We start from the raw sequence: 12,750 nt of genomic DNA, 5'->3' as shown, positions 1-12,750 counted from the left end.
AGGTCAGATGAAGGGGCATGTTCACATGTATGTGCGGTACAATCTCTGCCCCTGTGGGGCATGAACTTGTTAAAATCTTTAGGAGCCTGAATCTCTGGAATTCTGCTTTCCTCATAAATGTTGCGTTCATTTTCATTAGTGTGTAGGTGTGAGTGCATATATATATATATAATACACACACACACGCCTGTATTTAATAATTTCTACAAATATGCACTCAGAAGGGAGCGTTTGTGCACGTTGTACACAAATACAGGCAAATACGTTAACACACATGCATTTCTTGTAAAGTATTACTGAAACTAAAAAAACCCCAGTCTCGTTTCTTTTTAAAATTGGGCACAATAGAATTTGTATTTCTGTTATGGTAATAGAGCTTTAAATTAGAAAGCCATATTCACTTCTGCTGCAGCTCCAGTTGTGGAATTAATCTGGGATATTTGGCCTACTGTATTACTTTTCAAAACTTGAAAATAATTCATAAATATTTTCCTCCTTTACTAAATAGACACTTGGCTTCACTTTACAGTAAGTGGTATTAATATCTTTGAGACAAGGAGGGTAAGGTAGTATCTTTTCCTGGACCAACTTCTGTTGGTGGAACATCTGGAACTGCAGAAGAGCTCTGTGTTGCTCGAAAGCTTGTCTCTTCCACCAGCAAGTCGGTCCAGTAAAAGATTACCTCACTCACCTTGTATGTCTCATATCCTGGGATCAACATGGCTACAACATAGCAAATATTAATAGGTTTGTAAGTATGTGAAAAAGTGCTGTGTGTGCGTGTATAATATATATTTGGTATAGTAATTTGGTCTGATCATCTTGATCATTTATGCAACATTAAGTCTAGTGAAGCTGAGGCTTAAACATTCGTAGGAAAAATAAAAAGGAATTTGGTCACAATTGTATTTCCCCCAATTTTATAGACTGGGTGAATAGTGACATTGTTCGTCCAGTGCTACACATAAGTTTAAATAATAAAATATCAAGTAAGATGCAACTTTGTCAAAATTTAGGAAACCTAAACTAGAGCAATAGATTCTTTGAGATGGTTTATATCCTCAATATAAGCATGATTGTATTAATGGATTGATTCTGCAACAGTGGTTTGTAGGTATAAATTCTTGTAAGTCAATTTTGCCCATGATGTTTCAGTATAACATTTGTTTACTCATTTCTATTTCTGGGCTACCATATGAAGAGAATATCCCACTGTTTAAATTGTAATGGAAAAATAAATGTTGTTCTTCACAGGAGGATAGTAAACAAGCTCAGTTCTTGGCCTTGGCTGTAGTATATTTTATCTCGGTCCTTATGGTGTCAAAATACAGAGACATACTGGAACCCCAGAATGAATGGAGGCAACCTCATCGTAGCCAGTCATTCAAGGGAACAGAGAATGGAAGTAGTGAGGCAATATCTACAGGTTAGTGACACAAGTGGGTTTGGTTACACATCACATGTCACTTATTATGACTTACAGTGCCTCATAGGACTTCATAGAATTCTACTTAAGGATGTACATAAATATATGTATTATAAACACTTTGAATCTACAAACTTTTGAAAGTGCCATTTAATTTGTTTTATCAGACAGCACTGAGAAAAACCTAGCTTGCAAATTGCTGATGTTGTCTATTTGTTGTCGTTGTTACCTCTGTAGGGCCTAGGAGCCATAGTCAAGAACCAGGACCCATTGTGTGAGGTCCTGTTTAGTGCATGATTAGTCTCATTGAAGCACATAAGTAATAGTGATCATTAACTTTAATAGGACTTTAAGTTAATCACGTGTATAAGTGTTTACAGAGTCAAGGCTGCATTTACTTTGTTTAAATTGTAGTAGTGCGTTCTTTCTTTCTTTTCTTCCAAAAAAGCAATTAGTTTTTTTTTTTTTTCACCTTTTACTGTTGAGTCTGACTCCAACTTCTTTTCATTGTCTTAAATTTTATTCTCGTAGACAGTTTTTGAGGACTTGTCAGAGACTTGTAAAAGTGATTTTTTCCCTGTGAAATGAATTTTCAGTATAATCCTATGAACAAACTAGAAACAAACCTGAAGATAAATACAACATTCTTTAAGTATATATAAAATATTTTAGCAATGTCTTTATCACCTATTGATAGATCTTAGAAGTAATATGTATGATGTTGTTCTGTTAACAATGAACTTGAAATAATTTCCCCTTCTTTATTTGGGGGTAACAAGATGTAGAAAACCCATCTGCTACTACTGGTGCTTCAACTCCAGTATCAACAGAAGATTCTGAAAGTTCAGCACCTGTACGAAGAAGAGACTCGGGCATTGGAGAGGAATCAACTTCAGGTCAAGCAAACAATTCAGATGCTGTTGCTGAAGCAGGACCACAGAGTGCCAGTTCAGGTCCAGACGCTATCAGTGAAGTATTATGCACACTTTCTTTAGAAGTCAATAAATCTCAGGAAAACAGGAGTGAGGCAGGAAATGAGTTGACTGAGAAGACTGCATTTTCTGTACCATCTTCAAAAAATGTCAACGTAAAGGACATCCTCAGAAGCTTGGTTAGCACCCCAGCAGATGGTGCCACAGTGGATCCTACCCTTCTGCCGCCAACCTTCCTTGGAACTCTTGGTGATACTGCTCCTGAGCAGCATGTGCAATTCCGTTCCTTTGACAGGTAATGTATTTTCTTTATATTTTGTATTCTTTGCTTAAATTATAATGTAAGGTACAGAAAAATTTTGCTGCATAACAGTTTGACACTTTCCTGGTTATGTATCTGGTGAACAACCTGCATAATCTCACTTTGTAGTAATATAATGAGGGCCCAGATTTTTAAAGGTGTTTAGGTGCTCCACTCAGCATTGGAATGTCTAAGTAGTCTAAGAGCTGGTCTACACTGAAAACCTATATCGGCATAGCTGCATCTCTCAGGGGTGTGAAAAATCCACAGCCTGAGCCACATAGCTAGGCTGTCCTGCCCCCTGGTGTAGACAGGGCTTGGTCAATGGCAAAATTCTTCCACTGACCTACCTACTGCCCCTTGAGGAGGTGGATTAATTACAGCGATGGGAGAACCCCTCCCATCACTGTAGTGAGTATCTAAGCTGAAGTGTTACAGTCATTGTAGCATTTTAAGTGTGGACATAGCCTAAGTCTCATTTTCAAAAGTGAGCCTAAATACTTTGTAAAAATCTGGGCCTAATTAACTGATAAATATCTTATTATTTTATTTGTGTGACACTGGCTGTGATATTGCCATCACCTGAGACATGTGTTAAAACTGCAGCAAAATGAGGTATTCAGCATGAAGCTGTTGGAGTGTGATCTACAAATTGTTGGTGTAGTTCTCGTCTTTGGAAACTCTGTGCAAACACAGAGTGAAGGAAGTTGAACAATATAACTGACAGCATATTAAATTACTTCAAAAAGTGTCAGACACGTGAAAGTTGTCTTCAGGCCCATGAGTTACAACTGCTATTAACAAGGATTTAGTGTTTTTCACTAATAGCACTGGCTGAGATTGTTTGGATTCTCCATTGTAAAACCAGATACAGTTAGGCCGTATGAATATAAATTGTGTTGGTAGATATTAAAAATGAAAATAAGATGGAATACTTGCTAGATTTGTTGGCTAAAGGTATAAAACAAATATCACTTGGAATTAAAATTAAATATTGAATCATCTGAACTTGAAAGAATCAGCTATTAGTGAAAACTGGGGCTGCTTAATTTATTTTACGTTTGTCAGATTATAGAATTCCTAAAACACTCCAAAACATTGGAAGCCTCTCGTGCATGTTCTTCACTGACATAGCAATAATAAATTCTCTGAGTGGGGTATCCCTGCAATAATTTAAGAAGTGCTGATTTGTATAAACCAGCAAGGATGATAAATTTGATATTTTCATTATAGATGCTGTCAAGTCAAATTTTTGAAAACTTTTCAGATATAATTTTCACACTTTAAATAGAATGTCCTGATAGGTTATTTTAAATTGAGTATTTTTAAAGGGGGTTTTCACTCCCCTATTGGAAAGGGTTAAAGTGTTGCCAAAAAATTGGTTTAGGCCTATTCCTTCTCCCCTTTCTCTTTTTACTCTCGCCTGATTGCTGCCTGCCCACTTGCAGTTTCAACCCTGCTGTTGCTGTTACTGATGTAACATCTTGCAGAGTCTGCAGAAAGGGCATGGACCACCAACAGAACAACGCTGGAAAGTTCTGTCTATACTCTATACCAGTGTTTCTCAATGACCGGTCCATGGACCAGCACTGGTAACTGATATCTCTGACACAGTTTAGGAAGACAGCAAGCCGGTCCCTGGTATCAAAGTTGAGAAACTCTGCTCTGTACTAAAAGAAAATGTGTTCATTAATGATGGGAATACAATGCTTACTCACCTAATGATTGCTGGCCTGCCTGTCCTTTATTCTGTGGAGCAAATCCCACTCTCAGAGTAACACCCTTACCCTTCATTCACACTTTCGCTCACTTGAAGTGAAAGTACAGCAGTCCCTTGCTTTTCTCTTCAAGATTATTGTTCTCCATACCTTACTGTTCAGCCTTGTTTGGTTGGTGACTCGTAAAATGGCTTAAAAAAACAGAAATCCTGTGAGACACCAGTCCTCTATGGCTGCAAAGAATTAGGGCATTTAGGTCACAGCAAGAATCCTGCATGGTATTTGGTTGCCAGAGGGGCTGTTATTGGAGAAATAGATGGTATTAGGGATGGTGATTCTTGGCTTGGCATCAGGAGCTGTGGTTATAATGGAGAGTGAGAAGTGCTGGTGTGAAATGGAGGACTGATTGGTGCTGGATCTCAGATGTGCCAATTAACTTAGTGCAGTGCTGTTTCAAAAGGCTATAGACCTGACTTAGCAGCCTCTGGAAGCTGTGGATTTTAGTAGCAAGACGACAGGAGGGCCAAAGAATTGCTGAGATTTGGGTGAAGGTGTTAGTAAGAGCAACATAAGAACAGGAGGAGGGGAGCAAGTTGTTCCTTTTTCTGCCCTAGTTTCCAGTGAGTCTTAATGTGTCCAGGATTTTGCTCCCTTTTTCCCCTCAGCAGTTGCCAGGCAACCCCCCTCATGGTCTCCAGGATCATCATGCTGCACTAGTTGAAGTGCTGTTCTGTTCCAGTAATACATCTGCTGGGTCTTGATGAAGTCTTTCCTTCTCTGAAAGCAGTACCAAATTAATAGTTATCCTGTGATACATTGTAAAACTCTAATGCTTCACCCTTTTGTTTTCATTAAATTTTTCTGTTATGTTGTCTGGATGGAAAATTTCTTCTGCTAAATTCCTTATGGTTATGCTGAACCATTCTTTCTTTAACTTTGGCTTTTTCCCTGCACATGACCGTTCTTGCAGATTCTGGTCTACTTATCCAAATTATAAGTTGGACAAATCAGTTGAACATACCCTGCATCAAGAAAGTGGAGATATCTAATATAGGATAAGAGTGTGTTAAGGAGAGAGGGTTTTCTTTGATGACAGTTTTAGCCCAAGTTTTTCACATTTAACTGAAACAAAGCTCAAAGGAAATTATCTTGCCATGACTACATTCATTTTTTCTACTCTAGCAAATGGGTTTTACAATATGCCCAGAAGGAAAATTGGTTTGCGCTATTTTAGATCAGGGAAGGGAGAGTGAATTACATGTAAGGGAATGAGGAATAAGCTCTGTTGGTTTCCAGGGGCTGCCTACCTCTACTTATCTCAGTTGTGGCAGTACAGCATAGGAGAGAAATAGTGTCTTAGATAGGGATAACCCAGATCCGTTAAGGGTAAAAATTGCCGCTTGGAACTCCTCCTAGCAGTTAATGAACAAATAAGTGCAATTTCTGGGTCACTGGAGTCGTGCTCAGGGTGAGGTAGTTCTGCCCACTAGTTTCATGACTGGAAGAAAGTGATAACAATTTAATCTGTCTCTTCCTTAATTTGAAAGCTTTTCAAAGCCTGGGCCTTATTTTTGTATGTTGCCTAGCAGAATGAGCACCTGATCATAACTGGAGCTCTTGGATGATACTGTAATCTGAATATTTAATAATTAGCTCTAAGAAATAAAACTAAACAAAAAAATCTGTTTGACAGTAAGTTCAGTTAATGTCAAATTGCTTATATGCCAATACATTAACATACAGCTCAGTGAGCAGACCGAACGAGTTATTTATTTCCACAAAAACAAAACAGAACCAAACCAAAATACCTTGGTTAAAAACTCACACAAACTGATAAAAGCAAGGGAATAACCAATTAAAACATTGTTTCTCAAACTTCTCTTCAGGAAAACAAAACCAGTTTTGCCCTGCCATGTGGTATTAAAGGTCTACCTCAATTTACATCTTCTGTGGCTCTTCACATCTACTTTGGAAAACATTTGCTGTAGGTCTTTGTTATATATTTCCTCTTCTTTCCGACATGCTTTGGGCAGTGAAACAGATGATAAAGCAGACATACAAATAATCATTGTCATTTGAATTAGCACCTATTGTTTGAGGCTCTGTGTAAACTTAGCAGATGTCTCTGAAGTAGGTACATTGTTCATATTTTGAAGGTTTTACTCACAACCATAACAGCTAGAGAGTATTTTTAATGAAAATGATAGCTGCTCAACACTCATAATTGCACTTTAAGATGCTCTAAAAATAGGGGATATGTTTCTGTTTTTTTTAAAAGCAAGTGGCCAACTCATGTGAAATTTCACACAGTATTAGTCTTTATGCCCTTGAATTATCTGGATTTTTTTTTCTGTCTGAATTTTAACAGGAGTTGTTTAAACTTGGGCTCTAGCTGAATTTTTTTACTGGGTAGTCTTATTTTTCATTGTTGACTGATATCTCTTGAAAAAAATGGTCCGTTGGCACAAAAATTGGTAGCGGGCTGGTGCCACGGTGTGTGTGAGTGATGGATTTACGGTCATTTTTAACTGTTGCCAACATTGTAACTGAATATTTGTACTGTGCTCACAAACCTGATTGATTATCTGGAAAGGTGCTGGGCCACATGCAAGCTTGATTGACTGATATATTGGGGATGGACCAGACACGCACAATTTTCTCAGTTAGGAGCTATGTTCTTGTTAGATTTTATCCAATAGAGAAGGGTATGTGCACAGCTGCTGATAAATAAAATATTTTACATCAGCCGCTGTACTTCTATCCCCTGTAGGTCTGTGCCCTCTATCTTGTACAAGTCTGACATCCAATCAAGTATTTAAAAAAAAGAAAATCAATACACAAACTTTTCTGTGAAGTAGTTAGGGTTGCTACATGGATACATATTGGAGACAAACCCAAAAAAGCAAGACAATGGAGAGAGAAGCTACCTAACAAGAAATACTCTCTACCCCTCCACTCACAAGCACACACCTTTACATTTCCACAACTACCACACTCTGTAACCTTAACTGTCACTCTCTCCTCAAGGAGATGAGCTTTCTTTAACTGTTGTTTTCGTAGACCCCCTCATCAAATGACTTTGACCACACACAACTGACTACTGCACTAAAACCTACAAGTGTTAGTGTTGGTGGAGTGAGAGAGAGGGAATATTCCAGTAATAGGGTGTGTGCAGAAGAAAGAAAAGGTGGCTGAGTCAAGGTTGTGATGGCGGCAAGTTGTGTGCTGTTGAATGGAGGAGCAGAAGGTGTGTACAATTAGGTGCCAAAACTTTTTCTTTCCTTGCTTTTGTAGATTTGTGTCAGATGTGTCGTGTGCGTAGTGACGCTGACTGCTTCACAATGACGTTTCTGGGGTATTGGTTTCCTATGCTTTTTTTATGCTTAATTGAGGGGGGTGCTGGTGTGAGGAAGAGGTCAGGAGCCAGTGGAGGGTTGAAATGTAGCCGCCGATATACATATTTTATCCATCAGCAGCAACACATAAGCCCTTGGGTCAGCATCAGTGCACTGCTAGGTTGTGTAACTTTTCATTTCCTTACTTTCATGGTGTCAGGTAGACAAAAGTGCATAATGTATAAGTGAAAGCTTTACCCATGTCAATCTAGTAGTGACATGCACAATCTCACATCTAGAGTAAATCTGTTTATTTGTAATGTGACACAAAGATAACTAGCTCATAAATCAAGAGTTTTAAAATCAATTTTTAACATAGTAAATAATACTTGATAAAGTAGCTGGGTATGTAATTTCTACATTAAAAATGTAGAAAGGAGAAAATCAGCAGTTTCACGAACACTTGAGGATAACTGTATTTAATGCAAAACTATTTTAAAAAGTAAGTTTTGGCTCTGAAATGATATCCACATCTACTGGGCTTTTCTGGTTGGGGTGGGTGGAATAGGTTATGACCTTTTTACAGGAAGCTGCAGCAGAGTTAGAAGGAATAGCTTTTAGTTCTGAGGGATCACCAAAATACTAACAGTACAGTGAGAAACTTTGGAAGGGCAGATTTCAGGATGCTCTATGCAACTTACTGAGTCTGGTTTGCATTTAATGTATTGTCTGGTGGCAAACACAAAGCTTGGTAAGTTAACTACTTTTTTTTTTTTTGAGACACCTTGTTAAAAGTTGTTCCCATGTAGCAGTTTACCAGTGGAGTATCTCTGGGAATTTCAAAGCATCTCTCTGATCCTGCATTTATCTCAGGAATGCTGTGTCAGAAATCAAAACTCTCCTCATATCTTAAGGATTATCAACTTCCCAGCCATAGCTGGAGAGTATACAGTAACAGCTATGTGAGTGAAATCTTGCTGAAAGGCTGCCAGGTTGCAGGCTTTTGCAAACAACAAGGTGTGTGTGTTCATTCCCATGCCAAAAATCTTCCTCTTATCTTATGTGAAGATCCAATATGGTGATTAGTGGGTGCCAGGGGTTTATCCTGATAAAGTTCAAGGCCTGGGCTGGCTTTTTCAGTAGATCCACAAAGACAGTTAATTAACACAGTCCAATTGCAGTATGTCCTGAGACTGTTTTTTGTAGACAAGAAAATGTTACTAGTGTCTCAAGAAAAGAGGACTGATGGAAAACTAAAAGCAACACTTGTTTTCAGAGTTTCAAAACAAAACAAAACAAAAACCTGATGAGGTTTTTCTCTCTTGGTTAGTCTAACAACCTATTAACCTATTACTTGCCTTGTTTATCATGTGACTCTCTCCTGACTTCTGCTACTCTTTGTGGACAAATTCAGTGATCATGGAGTTTGGGGAAGCAGACATTGAGGTTATAAGAGAAACAGATGCTTAAATCATGGCTCTTCAGTGTGGTGCTTAAATCTGAGGCTAAGCTTTAACTTGCAAAACAGATATTTTTATAAGCTTGCTTACTGCTTGGAATGTCACATGTGTAAGCTGCTTAGTTTGGGTCAATCTGTGCATTTCCCACTGTCATGTGAGACCTTTTTCAGTGGTTGTATTTTAGATAATGAGTTATATGGATTTTACATAATTTATGTACAGAATAAACACACACAAATATCTCTTGGCAAGGTTTGAAAAGGTTGGAAAAGGTTTAGCTGGAAGACTAAATCTACTAGAAGTACTGGAAATAGGGACAAAAGGTGATCATGGGAGAGCTCTACTAACAAAGGCTAGGAGTAGTTCCCTAGTGAGGAGCTCATCTCTCTTGCCACCCAACTCCTGGGCTAAGAGAGTGGGTAGGTTTTCTACCAGTGTGCTGGCAGTGGCCCCTATATGGGGGCTCCATCGTTTGTATCATCCCCGAGCTAGCTCTGTCAAACGTATGTGAAACTCCACTCCATTTAGCATCTGTCCATGTGAAGGAGACTTTTGTCTTTTCACCCTCCTCCAGAGTCTTTTGGCTGCTGTGAAAATGCTCAGATCTATGGTGATGAATGCAGGCTGCCTGGAGGATGGGATTGCACTGTTTCTCTCCTTCAGCCTCCAATATTTAGGATAATCTTTTCTTGAGAATATCTCCAGTGCTTGCCTCTGATCATAGCTTTCCTGAGTAGCGGCATGAAATTGACATGGTTTTGGTGTTTTACTGCAACTTACAGGATTCCATTTAGAGCTGGCGATGTAATTATTTACAAACTGAAAACTTAAATTTTGTTGTAGAAAAAAATTGATGGCAGGTTCTCTCTGACACCTCGCAAGTGGATTTTTAAAGCCCCCCATAAAATGATGGGATAGAGCCCATACTCTTTCCCTCCCCCTTTCCTCCAAACTGTAGACTGTAGTGTTTTGCCCATCTGATCCCTGATGGGGCTGTGTGGCACACTCATTTTTTACCTTTCTCCCAGAGTGTGTAGAGAGAGAGAGGGAAAGGAGACTATCCACAACTTATAACAGAGCCAGTAAGGTGACAATGTGGGTATGTCTACACTGCAATAAAACACCTGCCCATGTCAGCTGACTTAGGCTTGTGAGGCTCAGGCTGTGGGGCTCCAAAATTGCAGTGTAGACATTTGTGCTCGGGCTGGAGCCTGGAGTCTGGGACCTCGGGATCTTCTGTTTCTGTAGGAGAACAAACAAGCTGCTTCACTGGTATTCCTATCCAACGTGAAAAGTGAGACACTAGAAATCAAATCCTAGTAAATTTCCACATGCCAGTGGGAATTAAAATTAATATATTGATTTCTAAATTATTAAGAAGCCATCAGGTAGGCTTGATTCACATTTTTTACTTTGAGTCAAGCTCAAGCAACCTGTGCAATTTACATTACATTTTTCAAATTAAGTGTAAGCTTATCACTTTACTAATAAATAAGCAGGGGAAAAGGTACTTGGAATTTTTTTTTATATTTAGAGGTATTTTGCATCTTATCAAAACAAATAAAAATAAGCATTCTAAAAATTGAGGAATAGATGACTGTTTAAAGAATTTGGATGAATGGATTCTTAGTCTGTAAGCCTTTTGTCTCTGATGGAAGCCACTGCTCAGTTTGGTGATCTGTGCTCATTCAGCAGTGAATAATTGTCTGCAACACAAAGCCTTCCTACACTTCAGCATAATTGGGACTAATAACACACTGACCTTCTGGCTAAGATGTATTTATGGTGGCTGGCCTACACTGTATCTGACCTACGTTTATCAGTTTTTGTGCTATAAATTCTTGCTTTAAACATTAAAGATTTGGTTTTAAATTAAAGAAGAAAAACACCTGAAGTAGTTGAGTTAATGAGACAATCTACAGAAGCCCTTTTAATGTTTATAGATGTGTTGAGGCAGAGCTTTGCTCAGAAAATGTGTAAGACTATTTTGTTTATGGTATTTTTCTAATTTATATTAACTTTCCCATATCTGAAGCGATTAGTATTATAATTTACAAATGTTAGGTGATGAAGGAATATAGAATTAAATGAGGTGGTTCCATTTTATTAAAGAAATAAAATTAATTGATGGGTAATCTTGCATGCGATCAAGGTACTCAAGATGATGGTCATCTTTGAACCTAGGACATGAATTTGGTGTGTGAAAATAACCCAACATTCCCTATAAACATGGTAAAATGTAAAATAGGAACTATGGAGGCTTGTAAATAGATTATTTCTGTAGATCCAAGAGTTTCCCACTTTTAAAAACATAATTCACCAATCAATTAATTTACTAAATGAAAGGAAAACATCTTGTTTGTGTGGTAACCTACTTAAAGACAAAGCAGGTGCTCCTCAATTTTAGTGGACTAGAAGGTATTTTTGAATACTTGGATATTTCTTAAGATTATTTTGTTTAACATTAGATTAATATGATGCATATTCCATAGTTTCTACATAATTTATATTTTATATAGACATTTATCTTAAAATAATGGGTTTTCTAGTGCCTCATGAATTGTCTGTCAGTTGGCACTTCTTTAACTCCAAGTATCTTAGCACTGAAATAACTGTTTTTTTGTGACCAACACCAGAACCATTTGCACTAGTTATGGAGCAGTTAAACAAGTAACATATATTTCTTTATTTGAAAGTTGTTATATTTCTACTTAGCTATGGAGAATGAGAATATATCAATATCACTTTCTAAGGAACTGTATAAGAATTTCTCACAGGATCATAAAGTTTAAACAGAGGACCCTTAAGTACTGGATCTATGATTCAAATGTACTCTTGTGCATCCCAGATAATAGAAAGCAAACAAATCTACTTATAATGAGCATGCCTTGGTAACATGCCTTCAAGAGGCCCTTGAGTTGAACCTCTAAAAAATAAATCCTGTGGCTATAATCTTGTTTGATAAACTCTCTTTAAACTGTGTATAAAAAATAAAGGAAAGATGCAGAGTATAGATGGATTACATAAAAAATACATTAAATACCAGATTAAAATAAATGGGTAATATGACAGAGTTTAGTTGCAAAAGGAATATGTTAAGGCACTCAAAGATTACAGTTAATTCTTTTTGAGTTCTCAGCTAAACTCTTGACTCAGGAGACCTTGGCAATTGCAGGTAACAGAGAAGAGAGCAAGTTCAAAGATTTACTACGTAAAACTTTTGGGCCCATCCCAGCTCATCTCAGAGGGTAACGTCTGGCTGATATTTTCTCTGGGTGCCAGTTTAGCATTGTGAAATCTACTCGCTCCTTTATGTGTTGGGTACGGTTTACACTGAAAGTACAGCGGGGCAGGGAAAATATTTTCCGCTTAGATTCCATCTCTCATGATGCACTACAGTATTCCCTCTTGCTGAGCCACTGTGGAAGTCCCTGATTGAGGTGCATCGTGGTAGATACAATCTTGCTGGAGAACCGGATTTATAGAGGAGAATGGGGACACTCAAAATGCAACTTCCATGAGACACCAACATGTTTATACATTGAATTGTTTTGCTGTACCAAAAATTTTCCTGTTTC

The 12,750-nt window shown here is 37.9% G+C and overlaps 1 protein-coding gene across 3 annotated transcripts in view; it reads left to right on the top strand.

Moving 5' to 3' along the window:
- Window positions 1-12,750, top strand: part of LRBA (LPS responsive beige-like anchor protein) — a 559,255-nt gene that overhangs the window by 127,590 nt on the left and 418,915 nt on the right. For all 3 annotated transcript variants that reach the window (XM_073341330.1, XM_073341331.1, XM_073341329.1), the window contains exons 29-30: window positions 1,255-1,426; window positions 2,206-2,653. In XM_073341330.1, the coding sequence (XP_073197431.1) occupies window positions 1,255-1,426; window positions 2,206-2,653 (620 nt within the window). The remainder of the gene's footprint in view (window positions 1-1,254; window positions 1,427-2,205; window positions 2,654-12,750) is intronic.

The sequence above is a fragment of the Lepidochelys kempii genome, chromosome 4 (assembly GCF_965140265.1).
Source record: "Lepidochelys kempii isolate rLepKem1 chromosome 4, rLepKem1.hap2, whole genome shotgun sequence".
NCBI lineage: Eukaryota > Metazoa > Chordata > Testudines > Cheloniidae > Lepidochelys > Lepidochelys kempii.
This window is presented reverse-complemented; position numbering and strand designations above follow the sequence as displayed.